This window comes from Microcaecilia unicolor, chromosome 6 (genome assembly GCF_901765095.1).
Source record: "Microcaecilia unicolor chromosome 6, aMicUni1.1, whole genome shotgun sequence".
Classification (NCBI taxonomy): Eukaryota; Metazoa; Chordata; class Amphibia; order Gymnophiona; family Siphonopidae; genus Microcaecilia; species Microcaecilia unicolor.
Window position 1 is genome coordinate 248,174,449 of NC_044036.1, and position 20,534 is coordinate 248,194,982.

Consider the following 20,534-nt stretch of genomic DNA (forward strand, 5'->3'; position numbering starts at 1 on the left):
CAGAAAGAATGTGGACTTGGGGCACTAGTTTATGGCATGGTGCTCTGAACCACATATCTGGTGGGGAAACAGAACAGTCTGGCAGATAGGCTGAGCAGGAACATGCAACCACATGAGTTGTCTCTCAATGTAAGCTTTACCTGCAAGATCTTCCGAGAGGGGTACACCCCATCAGTGGATCTTTTTGCCACTGATCTCAACAACAAAGTCCCTCAGTTCTGCTCCTGACTCAAATCACACAGCAGGCTAGCGGCAGATGCCTTTCTCCATTTGGAAATGGAGCTTCTATATGTGTATCCTCCTGTTCCTCTGCTAGGGAAGACACTCCAGAAACTCAAGCAAGACAAGGGCACCATGATCCTCATTGCCCCATTCTGGCCAGGACAGGTGTGGTTCCCTCTTCTTCTGGACTTATCCTCTGAGGAACCATGGAGATTGTAGTGTTTTCCGACCCTTAGAACGAGGGGTCTTATCCCAAACTCCAGTCCCTGGTTCTCACAGCCTAGAATTTGCCTCCTTGAACATGCTGGAGGGTGTCTCCAGAGTCTTGCTGGCTTCCAGGAAAGATTCCACCAAAAGGAGTTACTCCTTTAAATGGAGGAGGTTTGCCGTCTGGTGTGAGAACAAGGCCCTCTCACTTTCCCTACCCAAAAACTGCTTGAGTACCTCTTGCACCTCTCAGAGTCTGGTTTAAATAAACAACTCTGTAAGGGTTCACATCAGTGCAATTAGTGCTTTTCATCACTGTGTGGGAGGTAAGCCCATTTCTGGACAGCCTCTAGCTGTTCACTTCATGTGAGGTTTGCTGTTGACAGAGCCCCTTATCAAACTTTCTACTGTGTCATGGGACCTCTACATCATCCTCACCCAGCTGATGAAAGCTTCTTTTGAGCCACTAGATTTCTGTTATCTGAAGTACCTGACCCGTAAGGTACACTTCAGCTTGCAGGATAAGTGAGCTTCAGGCCCTCATAGTGGATCCACTTGACACAAAATTTCATCATGTTTTAAAATTTTTTTATTTTATTTATTTTAGATTTTGGCTCACACCTTTTTCAGTAGTAGCTCAAGGTACACTGGATATTTCTCTGTCCCAGTAGGGCTCACAAACTAAGTTTGTACCTGAGGCAATGAAGGGTTAAGTGACTTGCCCAAGATCACAAGGAGCAGCAATGGGATTTCAACCGGCCACCTCTGGATTTCAAGACCGGTGCTCTAACCACTAGGCCACTCCTCCATCATATCAGAGTAGTTCTCCGCACTCACCCTGAGTTCCTCCCTAAGATGGTGCTGGCGTTCCATCATAACCAGTCAATTGTTCTGCTAACATTGTTTCCCAGCCCACTTGCCTATCCTGACAAAAATGTACTGCACACCTTGACTGCAATTGAGCCTTTGCCTTCTTCTTGGAGTGGACTAAAGCCCATAGACAGTCCACCCAGCTTATTTCTTTTGATCCCAACTGTGTGGGGGTAGCCATCATCAAATACACTTTGTCCATTTTGCTAGCACACTGCATCTCATTCACTTATGCCTGAGCTGGGTTGACTCTACTGCTCACAATGTCAGAGCTATGGTTATGTTGGTAGCCCACCTGAGGTCAGCCTCTGTCAAAGAGATTTACAGGGCTGCAGTATGGTCTTCAGTCCACACACTCACATCTTGCAACAGCCTCGAACAAGATACTGGATGTGACCACAATCCTGCTCTACCCTCCTAGGCCCGTTTTTTTTTCTGTTCCAGGCTGTACCTTCACGACGTTTGTTTTGTTTTCAGGTTGATTGGTTGTTTAGGCCTTGCTCTCTTGCACATCCCTATTGTCCTAGCATTGTTGTTTTCTGTGAGCCTGGTGGCTACAGATTCCCAGTTGTGAGATGATATGGGGAAAGTGAAGTTACTTACCTATAGCAGGTGTTCTTTGAGGACAGCAGGCCAATCATTCTCATAAACCCTCCCTCCTCCTCTTGGAGTTGTGTCTTCCAGCTATATCATTAGACTGCTGTTCACACGCTCGCACATCGGACGGGAAAGCACCATGTTGCATGGTGGGATGCTGCCAAAGGCCTCTTAAATAGACAGGGCACTAAGCAGCGTCCGCTCTAGTCTCCATCGTATGACATCACTCAGGTATGGGAATGATTGGCTTGTTGTCCTCGGAGAGCACCAACTACAGGTAGGTAACTTCACTTTACATGCCAGGTACATGTGCAAATTATTATAATGGCATATATTCTCATGAACACATAAATGCTGACAATTCATTTAAGTGCTGTTCTGTAAATGCACACTTATCTTGCATAGTGTGTGTTTGACAGGTGGGGAGCACTCATGGGCAGGACTCATATTTAACACATTTAACTTACAGCTCTGTAACTGGCACAAGTGCTTGCACCTAACCACATGTTTGTTTCAATTTTGTTTCATTCTCCTTCTACGTAAAGGAGCCTGAGTTGGTCACCAGGTTCTTGCCGCTGCTTCTGTCATTTGTGGTGGATGACTACACTTTCAGTGTGGACCAGAAATTGCCAGTAGAAGAAAAGGTTACAGTTGCGTATCCCAACACTCTGCCAGAGGTCTTCACCAAGTATGTTTAAAAAAAATCTATAAGGAGTTACAGTTCAAAATAGTGTCCTAGTAATTTTATAATGTTAATGAATTGCTGTTTCACTGCTAATTATGAGGTTGTCTTCACAGAGCTACAATTAAACTGCTTCTTAAAAAAAAAAAAAGTCCTATTTACATTGAAATGACAGGAGCAGGTGGTACATTATACAGTAACCTATTTGAGCCATGAGCTTTTGAGGACCAAAGTCTACTTTGTCCATCACCTATAGTTCCTAGCTGAAACGACTAAAATGTATCAAGGATTTACAAACCATCCTGGACAATGATGGTACTCTTTCACAGGCCTTTGATAAGTACTTCTGTCCTGTCATGCCAACAGCCCCCTAATCTCAAATACTCACCAGCAACCAGAAACTGTTCAGCAGTGACATACAGTCAGGGACTGGACCCTTCCAGAAACCCAGGTACCAACTCTGTTATATTTAACTAGGTAGTACTATCATAGAACCCAACAATATCGACTACAGAATATGAGGCTCATTCACCTGTTCTTTCTCAAGTACCCCTCTGCTATCTAAATAGGACAAACAGATCAATCCCTAAGAAAAAATATAAAAGGACACAAATCTAACATTATTTATTTTTCATGTATTTAGATTTTGCTCACACCTTTTTTCAGTAGTAGCTCAAGGTGAGTTACATTCAGGTACACTGGGCTCACAATCTAATTTTGTACCTGAGGCAATGGAGATTGTAAGCTCCTTTGAGCAGGGAATATCCTTCTTTGTTAAATTGTACAGTGCTGTGTAACCCTAGTAACGCTCTAGAAATGTTAAGTAGTAGTAGTAAGGACTTGCCCAAGATCACAAGGAGCAGCAGTGGGATTTGAACCAGCCATCTCTTGATATTAAGACTAATGTTCTAACCACTAGGCTACTCTTTCACTCTATTAGTACTGGCAACATCCCAAAACTGGTAGGAGTACATTTCAACTTTTCAGTGTATACTCTATCAGACTTTAAGGTTGTCATAACTCCTATAAAGGATCCTTAGGTGAAAACTGCCAATTCTGCAGTTTCACACTGAACTCGTCAAAAAGCTTAACACTGTCACCCTAGGCCTGAATAGGGACTGGATTCATGGCTCGCTATAGGTGTGAATGGAGTTAACTGTCCTGAGGTCATCCTGTCTTTGTTCTGTGTCACTCACCACAGTTTGTCACTTAACTGATCTATGCTGTTGTTATCATTTCCTTTCTGCAGTCTTTATTCTGTATCACACCCCCTCCCTCCAGAACCTGTCTGCAACAGGGGCCTTCACACAGAGCCTCGCTCTTCCAGAGGCCCTGCAGCGCTCCCTCCCGATCCCTGCTATTGCTATCTCCTTTATGAACGGGCCACAATCTGACTTCTTTTTACTCTCTTCCCCTGAGCCGCGGGGTGCCCTCCCGGCACATACCTGAAGCCACCCTGGTGGTCTAGTGGATTCTTCGGGGCAGGAAAGATCCCCAGTCTTTCATGCCTGCTGCTGAAACTTCCAGAAGCAGCCTCACGAGACTTGGGGGAGGAGGGAGGGAGGGGAGGGAAGAATATTGTTAAAAAAAAAAAAAAAAAAAAAAAGGTAATATCTGTTTCCCCTTCCTCACACAGCTGGATCTCTGTGCACTCAAGCTGCTGCATCCACGTTGTCTTTCTTTATTGTTGGTGGAATTTTTATTTAATCTCACTTAGATTTTTCAGACATTCCGGCTTGTGCATATGGATTTTACACAGAGGAAGTATAATAAGTAGAGTAGTAATTTATTATAAATCATAATCAGTGTGTCATTTGGAAAGGCTGGTTAAAGGGACACTCTATTCGTGCACTTTTTTTTCTTCTGGTAAAGGGCCACTAAACAGACATCATGTTATGAGAATCAGGTGCTATTCAGAGTTTTTATTTATTTATTTATTTATTTATTTACTTATTTATAGCTTTTTATCCCATTTAGATTGAAACCTGGGAGCATTTAAAATCTTTTTTTTTTCCTAGTCCTACATCAAAAGAAAAAAAAGATGGCATGTGGGAACTTGCTCCTTTTGCTTTGTGGAATTAAGTGCTATATTATAAAAATGCATTTGCTTTTTTTTATTACTACTATTTCTCAGAGAAGGTATTAATTAATGAGGGAATGGTTTCCTTTATACAATGATCCACAAGATCCTCCATGGCGAATCTCCAAGCTACATGACCAACTTGATCAATCTCCCAGCCAGAAATGGGTCCAAATCTTCCCGAACATATCTCAATCTTCATCTTCCCAACTGCAAAGGCCTCAAATACAAAACCTACTATGCATCCAACTTCTCCGTTATAGGTAGCCAATTCTGGAACGCAATACCACGACACATCCGAACAACCAATGAACATCTACCCTTCCGAAAGCTGCTGAAGACTTACCTCTTCAAACAAGCATACCAAAACAACCCAACTTAAATCTCGAACATAACTCCACACCACCAACACTACCCATATTCCAATCCTCTCCCCCACATCTCCCCCTTTGTTCTACTTGCTTGACTTAAACATCACTTGATACTTTGTATCATACGTTGTGTATCTATGTAACACTCTGTACCATATCTTGTACCACACTTTGTGTTATCTCTATGTATCTTGCACCATAGCTTGTAAGCTGCACTGAGCCTGCTATCAAGCAGGAAAGAGCGGGGTATAAATAAATGAATAAATGCAGAACTGTCCAGTCTAAATGTGCCTTGTCCAGTTCATCACACTATTAGCAGCCAAGTTCATACAAAGTTAATTATGTTCAGTGGAAAATAAATCTGTTGGCTCAGGCTACTTTGCTATGTGAATATTACATATTAAGAGGATTTGTTTGACTTCATTTATCCAGTCCTTACATGCACATGGTTTTGCTTTTTAAACCCAAAGTTTTCCTATGATAGCATGTACTGATGGCTGAGTGTGCAGCTTCTGTTACAAGACTAACAGGAAAATATTCCACAGTGAAGTAGTAAGTTAGTGAGGGGCAGATTCAAAGCATGCAGAATTCTTGCTAATCAAGGAAAGCCTGCCAGACACATGCATTCAAAGCTTGTGCAGTAAGAGCGGCTTCACTGTGTACATGTCCGAAGAAAATAAAGTGCCAGCACACATCTGCGTATATTGTTCTATGGATAAATATTAGCCTCACAGAAATTTTTGCATATAAAATTTTTGCTAGGTTGATATTTACGCAGAGAGCAACATTTTAGTTCAAGCACAAATGTGTGCTGGCAGTTTAGTTTTTTTCAGATATATGCACAGAGCTGTTATGGTGGCAGAAAAACGGGGAAAAAAACCTAACATTAAATACTTCCATCTAACACTATCTCAGACCTGGATGTAAATTTCTGACATTGTATGCGCTTTTAAAATATGTTTACCTCTGTGCATTATGGAAGAATGCCTAATGGACTCATTACCGTGCATTTTAATATGCTGTGTGCTGATGTCTACTACACAAGTTAAATGTCACAGTAAACTCCTTTCTGCATCATGCTGCCAGTAGCATGTGCACAGAGCACTCATGCCTACAACGGCTTTCTGTATTAGCCCATTTCTCATTTTTATTATACCAGACTACCATGGCTAGCCTTTTGAAAGTTCTAATTACATTGAGTTACAATATGTTCTGGATTCTGTTAAACACAAAAATTCCATTTTCTATAATCTTTGAAGTGTTGTTTTCTGGTATGCTATTTTTCATCAAGAAATAACTGAGTTCATTTCTCTACCACAATAGATTCCTGCGGGAGAACCGGGTAGCCTGTGAGGTTGGGCTCTACTACGTGCTTCACATCACAAAACAGAGGAACAAGAATGCTCTTCTGCGACTCCTTCCATCACTGGGTAAGCTGTAGGCTTCTTGTTTCTGCTTTGATTTGTTAAATTTTTGGCAGGGCTGTAAAGAAGCGTTGACAAGTGCGTAAATTGTTTAACAAGTAAATAAATGGATTCTAGGCACCATTCAGAAATAGATGTGTGTTGCTACTTGACTGCAACTTGTTATAAAAGGGTTGTTTCTTGCCAGCCACTCACCCTTGTACCCATGGCCCTGAAAACAGGGGGCTGATATAAAAAAGAAATTGGGGCTATTAAAATATGCCATATTTTGAGCCAAACTTAAGAGCATAAATTATTAGCTGAAAATTCATCTGATGGTAAGAGCTTAAAAGTTATGCTATTCATTTACGTAGCATTATGAACCTAATTTATCAGACTATGACCCCATTTATGTTGATCTCTAGAGAATGTGAGCTGTGGACATACCACCTACGTCATGACCCAAATGTAGGTTTTGTGACTCCGTTTGGGGTCACAACCCACAATGTGGGAAGGATGCTTCATTGTTCTTCCAGCCCAGGCCCAAGTCCGTTTAACATCGACTAGGGAGTGTCAGTTTTTTTGGTACGCTCCGTTTATGTGGAATCAACTCCCCTTAGATATTTGGGAGTTTAAGCAGTTTAAAGTAAAAATTAAAAACTTAATCTTTTTTCAAAAATTTTGAGTCAAGTAGTCTGTTGTGATTTGGTTGGGTAACATGCAAGGGTGGAAAAGCTTGGTAGTGTGGGGGAGGGGGTAAGGGATTAGATGTGGGTTCTGTGTGAGTCTCTCATATTTTATGGCATTCTTTTCTGTTTTTTATTGGATTTTTTATATTGTTAAACCACACTGACCTTGTATTACAAAATAGAGTGGCAAGCCTTGCTGCTTACATTGTTAGAGGGGAGCTGTGCTCACATTTTAACTTCTTTTCTGTCATCTCTGGCAGAAGAATATTTGAAGGAAGCACCAGTAAGGTTAACCTAGTGTTTTTGTTTATTAAAATTTGATAAATCACTTTTTTTCAGTGTGTAATCAAAGCAATGTACAAAATAAAAAAAAATAAGATAGAAAAGAACACCAATAATAATGGGAAAGTAGCATATAAAAACGATGTACAAAATATAAAAATATATAAATTTAGAAGAGAAGAAATTGCCAATAATAATGGGAAATTAGCCAATCATATCAAAAGACAGTTATCCAAGACTACTATCAGGTGCTACAGTCTCTGCATCCAGAGTATGTTTATGCTTGGATTTTGCAGTGGAAACATACAATGATGCAGCCTTCTCAGATATCTTCTTGCATCTGCTGACCAGTAATATCACACTGCTGTCTGATGAGTTTGGCCTGGAGGACTTCTGCTCCAGCCTATTTGATGACTTCTTTCTTGCTGCATCTGCAAGGTAGGTCCTGCCTATCATCACTGGTTTATTTCCAGAGCAAATCCTTCCCTTCTGTTTGGTAGAAAAATATATCCACTTCTGCTCTCAAGACCTAAATCTATATTTTTAATGTAGGTGAATAAATTGCAAATTAGAACATAATTAAAGACACTTTTTTGTATAAAATAATCTGGTAATTAGCCATAAGGTTTTTGTTGGGAAATAGCCTCTGCCAGTCTTCTATACATGGATACATTGCTTAATAACCTAACAAATCTCCATTGATATGTGCTTTGTATATTTCTTGTTTGTTTGTAATTTACAATTGAGTTCAGTAAAATTATATTAAAAAAATAACCTAACAAAAACCCGAAGACACTGCTTGACTTCATATGCATTTAATGGCATTGTCTTGGGATTTCTCATTGGCTGAGTGAATAAAGGAAGGCAGTTTGAATCAAATTGGGGTCAGTTTTCTAAATATCCATATTAGAACAAAGTTTGTAGAACTTCTTTGTAAACTGCTTTGATAAATCCTCAGACTTCAAAATGTGGTCTAGAAAAAGTAATAATGTGGTATGTGCTTTGCACCAGTTTTTTGTTTTTTTTTTAATTGTACACCACTGTGGCAATTTCTGAAGAGTGGTATATCAAACGTTAAAAAAAAAAACTTCTTGTAGTCGTTAATATGGAGGCCCATCAGAAATATACCAGGAGAACGTTCTAAGGAAATCAAAGAAAATAAGGCCTAAGCACTGGCATAGTTCATCATCTGAACCCAGGAATCAATGTTCCCTCTAAGGACTGTTATTCAGCTACATAAGTACATAAGTACATAAGTACATAAGTACATAAGTAGTGCCATACTGGGAAAGACCAAAGGTCCATCTAGCCCAGCATCCTGTCACCGACAGTGGCCAATCCAGGTCAAGGGCACCTGGCACGCTCCTCAAACGTAAAAACATTCCAGACAAGTTATACCTAAAAATGAGGAATTTTTCCAGTCCATTTAATAGCGGTCTATGGACTTGTCCTTTAGGAATCTATCTAACCCCTTTTTAAACTCCGTCAAGCTAACCGCCCGTACCACGTTCTCCGGCAATGAATTCCAGAGTCTAATTACACGTTGGGTGAAGAAAAATTTTCTCCGATTCGTTTTAAATTTACCACACTGTAGCTTCAACTCATGCCCTCTAGTCCTAGTATTTTTGGATAGCGTGAACAGTCGCTTCACATCCACCCGATCCATTCCACTCATTATTTTATACACTTCTATCATATCTCCCCTCAGCCGTCTCTTCTCCAAGCTGAAAAGCCCTAGCCTTCTCAGCCTCTCTTCATAGGAAAGCTATTGGATGTTTAGCACAGTTTAGAAGGAACGTTGCTCCCCATTTAGGAACACCCCTATTATGCACATTGTACACACTCCAGGGAATTATAAATAAAACAAAAATCAGAATAATGCATACCAATATAATACAACATATTAAAGCAGTATTCTGGAAATATATGCAGGTAGTTTAGCACTTGGTTCTCAGTCAGTCCTAGCTCCTTAATCCAGTATCTTCTTAATCCAGTGCAGTAGCGCTGTAACAGAAATCTTGAGGTTACCGGCAACCATAAAATGATTATCTCTAATATTTTTGGTAGATTGCTAAATGGCCACCAGGCTTCAGCTGTGCTAGCCTTTAGTTTACTGCAGAGTTACTAAACTTTAAGTACAACTAATACAGATAATATGTATTATCTGTGCCAAATGGTTAGTGCAGCAGGCTGAGAAGCAAGGAAGCCAGGATTCAAATCCCAAGGCTACTCCTTGAGTTCTTGGACAAGTCACTTAACTCTTCATTCCATATCATCATGCTGATCAATCCATAGACTGGTGGTGTGTGGTTGTGTCCATCTACCAGCAGGTGGAGGTAGAGAGCAATCCTTTTGCCTCCCTATATGTGGTCATGTGCTGCCGGAAACTCCCCAGTATGTTCTCTATCTCAGCAGGTGGTGGTCACACACAGCAGCAGCTCTGGCTAGGCCTCCAAGCCTAACTTTTAGGTTTTGTTGAGTGCCTGGGGTTGAGGGCTCTTCTTGAGCAAGTGCAAACCTGGTGGCGCCAGGTCCCTCCTTTTCTCCCCCCTCCCGCTGGCTCTGTTTAAAAAAAAAAAAAATTTTTTTGACGTCCTTAAGGGCGTTTATTTCGACGTTTATTTGAATGTTTATTGCAGCTACTCACTGGGACACCAGGTCGTTACAGCTCGGAGCGAGAAGCAGGTAATTTTTACCTTTTTATAGCGGGCAGGGGGTTCCCCGATTGATCTCCACGTGGCCTATGGCGTCGGAGGGCGAGGGCGCGAAGAATCGCTCCCCGGACCGCGTGTGCGCTTCTAGCGGGGATGCGGGGGTTTTAAAGTCTGATTCGCCCTTGTTGGGTGTCAGTTTGGAGGCCGGTCAGTGTCCCGGGTCTTCCTCCGGCGCTGCGGTTTTTCCCGCCATAAACGCCCATCCCCCGCTGCTCGCCTCCGCCATCTTGGCCGGCCACTCTGCTCGGACGGCTTCTTCTTGGGCCGCCCTTGAGCTGGGAGACGTTCATGCCATGGCCGCCCTTGATTTGGGTGACAGCAAAAAAGCGGCTAAAGTTAAGCGCCGTTCTTCCCGCGCGGCTCCTTCGCAGAGTGTCGCGCCGGACGCCATCTTGGATGCGCAGCATGTTGCTCCCCCGCTCTTGCGAGCGCCGGTTGAGGGTGCGTCTAGGGCTGTGGCCCAGGCTGCTGAAATTCACAGTCTGGGGGGTTTCTCCCCCGAGTTTATTTTGCTGCTGCATCAGGCCTTCCTTATGCAAAACGCTGCCCTTTCTCCCTTGTCCGATAACGGGGTTGAGGTCCCCGGAAGTAAACACCCTCGGGTGGATTCCCAGGCCTTAGAGGACGCTGTTTCCTCTGATGTAGATGAGGGCAGCGTATCTGAGTTCTCCCAACGGTCCTTTGGGGATTCCTTGGAGGAGACGGATTCCCGCTCGGATGGAGCGGATGACCCCTCTGCAGCGCGGATCTTTCGCTCAGAGGATTTGCCCAACCTGTTACTTCAGGCCATGAGCATTTTGAAGATTTCCTCGCCAGAGGACGTCTCTCCCTTAGCCCCTGTTGGCTCTGCCATTATGCTGGGGACGAAGCGCCCGCCTAGAACCTTCCACGTGCATGATGCCATGCACACCTTAATTTCGGCTCAATGGGATGTCCCGGAAGCGAGCCTCAAAGTGGCTAGGGCTATGTCCCGCCTCTATCCTTTGCCTGAAAGTGAGCGTGAGGCCTTTGTTTGGCCTACCGTGGATTCTTTAATCACTGCGGTGACTAAGAAAACGGCGTTGCCGGTGGAAGGTGGCACGGCACTAAAGGACGCCCAAGACAGAAGATTGGAAGCGGCTTTAAGGTCGTCCTTCGAGGCGGCTGCCTTAAGTTTGCAGGCCTCAGTTTGCGGCTCCTATGTGGCCAGGGCGTGCCTGACGATGGTGCAGCGGGTTTCCCCCTCGGATCCTTCCTTGAGGGCTGATTGGCCGGCCCTGGAATCGGGCTTGGCTTATTTGGCAGACTTACTGTATGATGTCTTGAGAGCCTCGGCTAAAGGTATGGCTCAGACAGTCTCTGCGCGGCGCTGGCTTTGGCTGAAACATTGGTCTGCGGACCACGCCTCTAAGTCCCGCCTGGCTAAGTTGCCTTTTAAAGGCAAGCTGCTCTTTGGGGTCGAGCTGGACAAAATCGTGACCGATCTCGGCACGTCTAAGGGCAAGAGGTTACCAGAGGTCAGGGCTCGGGCCAGTGCTCGCCCCGGTATCACCAGAGGACGGTTTCAGGAAGCCCGTCGGTACCGCCCGGGCAAGTCGGGCTTTTCTGCCCCCTCTTCCTTCAAAAGGAACTTCTCCCCCAAGCAGCATTCCTTTCGCAGAGACCGCCGTCCCGGAGGTACGCCCTCCGGTCCTCCCCCAGGGTCTCGTACCCAATGACGGGGTCCTGGTCCATGGCCCAGTGCAGATTGGAGGACGCCTGTCCTCGTTTCTGGGCGAGTGGACCAGAGTAACTTCAGACGCTTGGGTGCTGGAAGTCATCAGAGACGGCTACAAGTTAGAGTTCTGCCGACCCTTAAGAGACGGGTTTGTACTCTCTCCCTGCAAGTCTCCGGTCAAAGCTGTGGCAGTGCAGCAGACCTTGGACAACCTGATACGCCTGGGTGCGGTCGTCCCGGTGCCAGAAAATCAGATTGGTAAGGGACGTTACTCCATTTACTTTGTGGTACCAAAGAAAGGAGGTTCTGTCCGGCCTATCCTCGACCTCAAAGGGGTCAATCGGGCCTTGAAAGTGCGGCACTTTCGCATGGAGACTCTCCGCTCTGTTATAGCGGCAGTGAAGGCAGGAGAGTTCTTGGCTTCCTTGGACATCAAGGAAGCGTACCTGCATATTCCCATCTGGCCTCCTCATCAACGCTTTCTGCGTTTTGCAGTCCTGGGCCGACACTTCCAGTTCAGAGCCTCCCTTTCGGGTTGGCTACTGCTCTGCGGACCTTCTCCAAAGTAATGGTGGTCATCGCGGCCTTCCTGCGAAAGGAAGGAGTACAAGTCCATCCTTATCTGGACGACTGGTTGATCCGAGCCCCCTCTTATGCAGAGTGCGGCAAAGCTGTGGACCGGGTGGTTGCTCTTTTGAGCTCCCTGGGGTGGATCATCAACTGGGAGAAGAGCCAGCTGCGCCCGACTCAGTCCCTGGAGTATCTGGGAGTTCGATTCGACATCCAAGTGGGCAGAGTGTTCCTGCCAGACAATCAGATTGTCAAACTTCAGGCTCAAGTGGACCAGTTCCTAGTAGCCTCTCCTCTTCGGGCTTGGGACTATGTGCAGCTGTTGGGCTCTATGACGGCCACGATGGAAGTAGTGCCCTGGGCCAGGGCTCATATGAGACCACTACAACTCTCTCTGCTGCAGCGCTGGACTCCAATGTCGGAGGATTATGCTGTGCGCCTTCCCTTGGTCCCGGCAGTGCGCAAGGCGCTGAGCTGGTGGGTGCAGACAGACAAGTTGTCTGCAGGAATGCCTCTGGTGACCCCGGAGTGGATTGTCGTCACGACGGACGCCTCTTTGTTGGGCTGGGGAGCCCACTGCTTGGGAAGGACAGCGCTGGGGCTCTGGTCTCCTGCAGAGGCAAAGTGGTCTATCAACCTCCTGGAACTCAGAGCCATTCGGTTGGCGCTTTTGGAGTTCATCCCGGTACTGGCGTTGAAGCCAGTACGGGTCCCGTCGGACAATGCCACGGCTGTGGCCTATGTCAACCGCCAGGGAGGTACCAAGAGCGCCCCTCTAGCCAAGGAGGCCATGAATCTATGCCAGTGGGCGGAAGCGAACCTGGAACAGCTGTCAGCGGCCCACATTGCCGGAGTCATGAATGTCAAGGCGGACTTTCTCAGTCGCCATACCTTGGAGCCCGGAGAGTGGCAGCTATCTGCTCAGGCGTTCTTGGACATCACGAAGCGCTGGGGCCAGCCGAGCCTAGATCTGATGGCGTCATCGGCCAATTGCCAAGTGCCGCGCTTTTTCAGCAGAGGACGGGACCCTCGATCCCTGGGAGTAGATGCTCTCCTCCAACAGTGGCCGACACAGGAGCTTCTCTATGTGTTCCCGCCCTGGCCCATGTTGGGCAGGGTGCTAGACCGGGTGGCAAAGCATCCGGGCCGGATAATCCTGGTGGGTCCGGACTGGCCCAGACGTCCCTGGTATGCGGACTTGATCAGGCTCTCAGTGGACGATCCTCTGCGGCTGCCAGTGGAGCAGGGCCTGTTGCATCAGGGTCCCGTGGTGATGGAGGATCCCTCCCCCTTTGGTCTTACGGCCTGGCTATTGAGCGGCAGCGTCTGAGAAAGAAGGGCTTCTCAGACAAGGTCATCGCCACTATGCTGAGAGCGAGGAAGCGCTCTACTTCTACTGCTTACGCCAGGGTTTGGCGTACCTTTGCAGCGTGGTGTGAAGCAGGCTCACTTTCTCCCTTCACTGCTCCAATTTCTTCAGTGTTGGCGTTCCTGCAAGAAGGTCTGGAGAAAGGCCTGTCGCTCAGTTCCCTTAAAGTCCAGGTAGCGGCTCTGGCTTGCTTCAGGGGCCACCTGAAGGGTGCTTCCCTGGCTTCGCAGCCAGATGTGGTGTTCTTTCTCAAGGGAGTTAATCACCTGCGCCCTCCTCTGCACTCAGTGGTGCCTGCGTGGAATCTCAACCTGGTGCTAAGAGCCTTGCAGAAGCCGCCTTTTGAACCCTTGTCAAGGGCTTCTCTGAAAGACCTGACGTTGAAAGCAGTCTTTTTGGTGGCTATCACTTCAGCCAGAAGAGTTTCCGAGCTCCAGGCACTCTTATGTCGAGAGCCCTTTCTGCAGTTCACGGAGGCAGGAGTGTCTATTCGCACAGTGCCTTCCTTCCTGCCCAAGATTGTTTCTCGCTTCCATGTGAATCAGCAGCTCTGTCTCCCTTCCTTTCGTAGGGAGGACTACCCAGAGGAATACTCTGCTCTCAAATATCTGGATGTGAGACGAGTCATCATCAGATACTTGAAAGTGACCAATGATTTCCGGAAGTCGGATCATCTGTTTGTCCTGTTTGCAGGTCCTCGTAAGGGTCTGCAGGCTGCTAAGCCTACAGTGGCAAGATGGGTCAAGGAAGCCATTGCAGCGGCTTATGTGGCCGCGGGGAAGGTGCCGCCTATCCAGCTTAAGGTTCACTCCACTAGAGCTCAGGCGGCCTCGATGGCAGAGGCCGGGTCCGTCTCCTTGGAAGAGATTTGCAAGGCGGCAACTTGGGCATCGGCCCATACCTTCTCCAGGCATTACCGCTTGACTGTGGCTGCTCGGGCGGAGGCCCGGTTTGGAGCTTCAGTGTTGCGGTCAGGGATTTCAATGTCCCGACCTGGGTGAGTACTGCTTCGGTACATCCCACCAGTCTATGGATTGATCAGCATGATGATATGGAAGGTAAAATTATGTATCATACCTGATAATTTTCTTTCCATTAATCATAGCTGATCAATCCATAGTCCCTCCCAGATATCTGTATTGTTTATATTCTGGTTGCATTTCAGGTTCCAGTTTAGTCTTCAGTTCCTGTTCAGGAGGACTTCGTGTTCAAGTTTTTTCAATGGATTCTTCAAGAGTTGAGATGAATTTGTGTTACAGTGAGCTGCTGCATTCCTCTCCCCTCCGTTTTGCGGGGCTGGATTGAGACATAAATTCTGCCGGCGCTCCCTCCCGCTTCGTGCGGCTGTAGGGCAGCTTTGTACCCCTCCCGCTTCGGCAGTGTTAGGGTCAGTCAGCTCCTCCCGCGGTTGCGGTTGCAGGATAAGCCAGATCTCCCCGCATCGGCGGGGTGGTGTCCCTCCCCCGCTCTGCAGGGATGAGCTGGACGGATTCCCCTCCCCCACTTGTGTGGGGATGAGCTGGGTTAATTCCCCTCCCCCGTTTCGGCGGTGGTGAGCTGGGCAAAGTGTCCCTTTGTGGGTGTAATTCTCTAAGTGCTGAGTCCTGCAGATGGAGCTTGGATATCGACATACTGAGGAGTTTCCGGCAGCACATGACCACATATAGGGAGGCAAAAGGATTGCTCTCTATCTCCACCTGCTGGTAGATGGACACAACCACACACCACCAGTCTATGGATTGATCAGCTATGATTAATGGAAAGAAAATTATCAGGTATGATACATAATTTTACCTTGCCCCAAGTACAAAACTTTATAAGCCCACCAAGGACAGGAAAATACCTATACAAAACAAATAAAAAACACTAGTATGTGAAGTTTTTCAAATTTATATATCTAGAAAGGAGAAAATCCCTCAGAAACCTATAGGATTGTGCATCCTAGGTTTACAACAGAAATGAATGTTTTTACCATTAATGAGTTTCTATCATAGGGATTTATAGAGAACTCCTTTTTTCTTTAAAATTTAGCAATTTCATAGAATATGTGCTAAACTTAAATTCCTTGTCATCAAGCAGATGAAGCCATTACGTATGGGTTGTGTCCATCAACCAGCAGGGGGAGATAGAGAGCACTCAACTTTTCACAGTGCCTCATGGCCAGCCAGCTCCACTACCTCTTCAGTATTCTCTATCTCCCCAAGCAGGGTGGCTGCAGCTTCTTCGAGCGCCATCAAAAATCTGCCTGGGGGTGGCTCCTGGCTTGCCAGTTGTTAGCCGGGGTGTTAGAGGCTATAGCAGCTTCACTTTGAAGGCACATAGGTTAGCCCTTTCCCTGTCTTACCCATGCCCCCGTGGATGTGGACATATTAGCTTGCTTTTCCCTGTCCTTTCCCACTCAGTGGTTGCAGGCACATTGGTTCGCCTTTCCCTGCCTTTCCCACTCATCTGAGCCTCCAGAGTTCTTATTACCTCTGCTTTCCTCACAGCGTTAAAAAAAAAAAAAAATGGAACAGAGGTTTTGCTATGATACTGTGATACTCGGTCTGGTGAGGTAAGAGTGTTTTCTAACTCCTCTGGGGTGGGCCCGCGATCGGGGCGTTTTTGGCGCGAAACCGCCATTTTGAATTTTCCCGCTGTTTTCGGCGATGGCTGCAGAGAATGTAAAGCACTGTTCCTGGTCTGGCAAGCGCAAATCAGCAGCGGGGCTCTGTAAATCGTGCTGTACAGGTGTAAGAGCCGGCCCGAGCATGGCGAGCGATGATTCTTCCCGCTCAGAGCTGGCCAGCGGACGCCATTTTGAATTCTCCGCATGGCGCGGCCTCCGTAGAGACGGAGAGCCCTGAGCCTGGGGGGGGACCTCGAATTGAGGCTATTCAGGGAGCAGCTAGCCCCGGACGGGATCTGGGTGCCCAGGGCGAGTTTTTCTCCCCTGATTTTGTGTTATTATTGCATAAAGCATACATGCTGAAAAGAGCTCTCCCTCAAGGGTTGTCTGAGGCCCCTTCTATTGTCGTCGTCCCCCCCCCCCCCCCCCCCCCCCCCCGGTTGATTCTGGCCTGGGACTGCCCGCTGAGGCTATTTTCCCTGATAATTGGCATAAAGAAAAGCATAGAAGGGCTAATTCCCCTTCAGATTGTGGTGCACCTCCTCCCCCCCCCCCCCCCCCCCCCCTGTGGTCGGGCCGTGAGGATTTGGAGAGTTCTGGCAGGCCTTCGTGGTCTGATGAGCCAGAGTCAGGTGCAGAATTACCACAGGATCTGGATGATCCCTCCGCGGTGAGGATTTTCCACTATGATGAGCTGCCAGCGCTTATTTCAGATGCCCTACAGGTCCTTTCTATTGAAGAGCCTGACAGTGGCACGGCCTCCTCTGTGAATCCTAGGATGGCTAGTACCAAAAAGCCTGCTCGAGCCTTTCCTTTGCATGACTCTACCCAAGAGCTTATTTCTGCTCAGTGGGCTGACCCCGAGGGACCTTTGAAAGTTTCCAGGGCTATGGGGCAATTATTCCCTCTGCGTGAGGAGCATTTGGCTCGCTTTGCAATGCCTAAAGTAGATGCCCTAGTCACTGCGGTAACAAAGAGAACTACCCTCCCTGTGGAAGGAGGAGTTGCCCTGAAGGATATACAAGACCTTAGGCTTCCAGCGGTCCTTTGAAATTGCAGGTCTTACTGTTCAGGCGTCTGCATGCAGTTGTTATGCTGCTAGAGCCTGCCTGGTGTGGTTGCAACAGGCAGTGGAACAGCCCGGAGATGGAGCGGAGCCCTTCTCGGATGTGGCTCCGCGGCTGGAGTCGGCCTTGTCCTTTTTGGCTGATGCCCTTTATGATATTGTCAGAGCTTTGGCTAAACAAATGGCAGTAGCAGTGGCGACTCGCCGTCTTATTTGGCTACGACATTGGGCAGCGGACATGGCCTCTAAGCAAAGGTTGGTGAAGTTGCCCTTTCAAGGCCTTCTCCTATGGTGAGGAGTTGGAAAAAAAAATTGTTAAAGGCCTGGGAGATCCTAAACCCCAGCGCTTGCCCGAAGATAGGCCAAGGCCTTCCTCCAAGGGCCAGGCGGCCCACTCCTCTTATAGACCTCGCTTCCATGAAGCTAGAAGGTACCGCCCGGGGCGTTCTGCTGGGTTCACTTCTCGTGCCCGTTTTTCAGCAGAGGGACTCCTTTCGCTCGGACAAGTGTTCCGCAGCCACCAGCTCTAGGCCTGGAGTTCAGGGGCGACCCTCTCAATGATGGTGCACCGGACCCCTCCTCGCTTCCTGTCATCGGAGGACATCTTTCCCTCTTTGCCGAGGAGTGGGCCAATGTTTCCTCAGATCAGTGGGTTCTGGACCTGATCAGAGATGGCTACAGAATAGAATTCAACGCCCCAGTAAGAGACGTGTTTGTGGAGTCCCGATGCGGTTCTGCCGCCAAATGGGCGGCGGTAGAGGAGACTTTGCAAGGTCTGATTCAGTTAGGGGCCGTGTCCCCGGTACCTCCCACCGAACACGGCTACGGCCGATACTCCATCTACTTTGTGGTGCCGCGAAAAGGTGGGTCTTTTCGCCCTATTCTGGACTTAAAAGAATTAAACAAGTCCCTGAGAGTGCGGCATTTCCACATGGAAACCCTGCGCTCCCTCATTGCTGCGGTACAGCCAGGAGAGTTTCTCGCGTCTCTAGACCTGAAAGAAGCTTACTTGCACATACCAATTTGGCCCCCACACCAGAAGTTTCTGAGGTTTGCGGTGTTGGGAAAACATTTCCAGTTCCGGGCCTTGCCTTTTGGCCTCGCCACAGCTCCCCGAACCTATATAGTTCAAAAAAGCTGTAGGCTCTATCACTGGTTAACGTACTTTCAATCGTTTGTCTTTCAAACAAAATGGCGCTCATACATCACACGCCGTCTGAGCCCTATAAATAGAACACTGGGAACAACTGACTTAAAGTGACCACTGCGTTATGAATTCTATATAATTAGACTTTCACTTGTGGAGTGGAGGAGTGGCCTAGTGGTTAGAGCCACCGGTCTTGCAATCCAGAGGTGGCCGGTTCAAATCCCACTGCTGCTCCTTGTGATCTTGGGAAAGTCACTTAACCCTCCATTGCCTCAGGTACAAACAGATTGTGAGCCCTCCTAGGACAGAGAAATATCCAGAGTACCTGAATGTAACTGACCTTGAGCTTCTACTGAAAAAGGTGTGAGCAAAATCTAAATAAATAAATTCAATTAATAGAACACGTGCCAGTCAATTTTGTTATTCAGTCCCATAGGTTCCAATGTTTTCAATTTAAATGTCCATTTGGCTTCTCTCTGTTGTAGCATTAATTTTCTGTTACCTCCCCTCTGATTTCTTACTACTCGATCAAGGACACAATACTTGAGATCTTCAAATTTGTGTTTAAATGTAATACAATGTTCAACCAATGGTTCTTTCAAGTTCTGTCTGACAATATTGGATCTGTGTTCCATCATTCTGATTTTTAATGCCCTTGTCATTCCTACATAAAGTTTGTGACACGGGCACTCAATGACATAAACTACAAAATCAGTTCTACAATTGGTAAAGTGAACTAAAGGATATTCTTGTCCATTTAGAACGGCATTGAAACTTTTAGTTTCCAATGTAATCTTACAGATTTGGCACATGCCACATTTGTAGTGTCTCTTGATCTTTCTGTTCATATTCACTTGCGATGGAAGTGCTGCTGGGCTCAATTTTTCCTTTAAGTTCCTACCTCTTGCAAATGCTATTCTTAAATTTGTGTTATGGAATGTGGGATTGGTTTGCGTGATCTCCCAGTGTCTTCTCACCATTTTAGAGATTTCTGGGCTCGACGATGTATATTTCATTCTCCCAGGACAAGCAGGCTGCTTGTTCTCACATGTGAGTCGACGTCCGCGTCAGCCCAGGAATCGGCATTTTGCAAGCAAAATATAAACAAAGTCTTCTGGCGCGGACTGATTTGCCGCATGATTGTGCCTCCTCAGTTTTCTTTTCTCCGCATTGAGGTGCGGTAGTTTTTTTCTGCGCGCCTCTCAGGCCCAGGAAAGAGTCTTCGAGTTTTCGATTTTTTCTTCTAATTTTTCTTTATTTTATTATTATTGTCATTACAAAAAAAAAAAGCTCCCGTAGTGTACTTTTAGTTTTGTTCCCTTTCAAGTTTCCTTTGTTTTTCGTCACGGCCGGTTTTTAGGCCGCACGGTCGGGTTATTCCCTTATTTTTGTTTCCTTTTTCTTTTATCAGTCACAATCACGTCTTTTCATTTCACCGAAGCCATTTTTCCTTCCATGTCATCGAAGACACCCAGCGGCTTCAAACGTTGTACTCGGTGCAACCGGACCATCTCAGGTACCGATACCCATGCCTGGTGTATCCAGTACCTTGGGCTCGACCATAGCCCAGCCACTTGCAGTCTGTGTCTTCATATGAAGAAATGGACCCAAGCGTCTTGAGAAGCCCAACGAGAAAAGCTTTTTGGGGCTCGGTCCGATTCCTGGTCCGACGTGGACGTCAACCCACATGTGAGAACAAGCAGCTTGCTGTCCTTGGAGAATACCTGCTACAGGTAAGTATCTTCGCTTTACCATGGTGCATGTGTTGTCCTGTTTTTCCTTCTGACCTGCACCTGATAATAAGAGCTCTCTGTTGTTGAATTTGGCTCTTTTATATGCCTTTTTCACGGTTTGTTTAGAATAGCCTCGGTCCAATAACTTATTTGTTAAATTTTTTGCTTGTTGTTTATATGTATCACTGAGCAAATTCGCTGTATTCTTAGCATTTGCGACAATGGTAA

The 20,534-nt window shown here is 46.7% G+C and overlaps 1 protein-coding gene across 2 annotated transcripts in view; it reads left to right on the forward strand.

Annotated features, from left to right (window-relative positions):
* NELFB (negative elongation factor complex member B) overlaps positions 1 to 20,534 on the forward strand; it is a 200,497-nt gene that overhangs the window by 149,852 nt on the left and 30,111 nt on the right. For both annotated transcript variants that reach the window (XR_003942541.1, XM_030207069.1), the window contains exons 9-11: positions 2,442 to 2,584; positions 6,353 to 6,459; positions 7,700 to 7,841. Coding sequence is in view for 1 of the 2 variants with exons in the window: in XM_030207069.1 (XP_030062929.1) it covers positions 2,442 to 2,584; positions 6,353 to 6,459; positions 7,700 to 7,841 (392 nt within the window). In the remaining variant the exon portion in view is untranslated. The remainder of the gene's footprint in view (positions 1 to 2,441; positions 2,585 to 6,352; positions 6,460 to 7,699; positions 7,842 to 20,534) is intronic.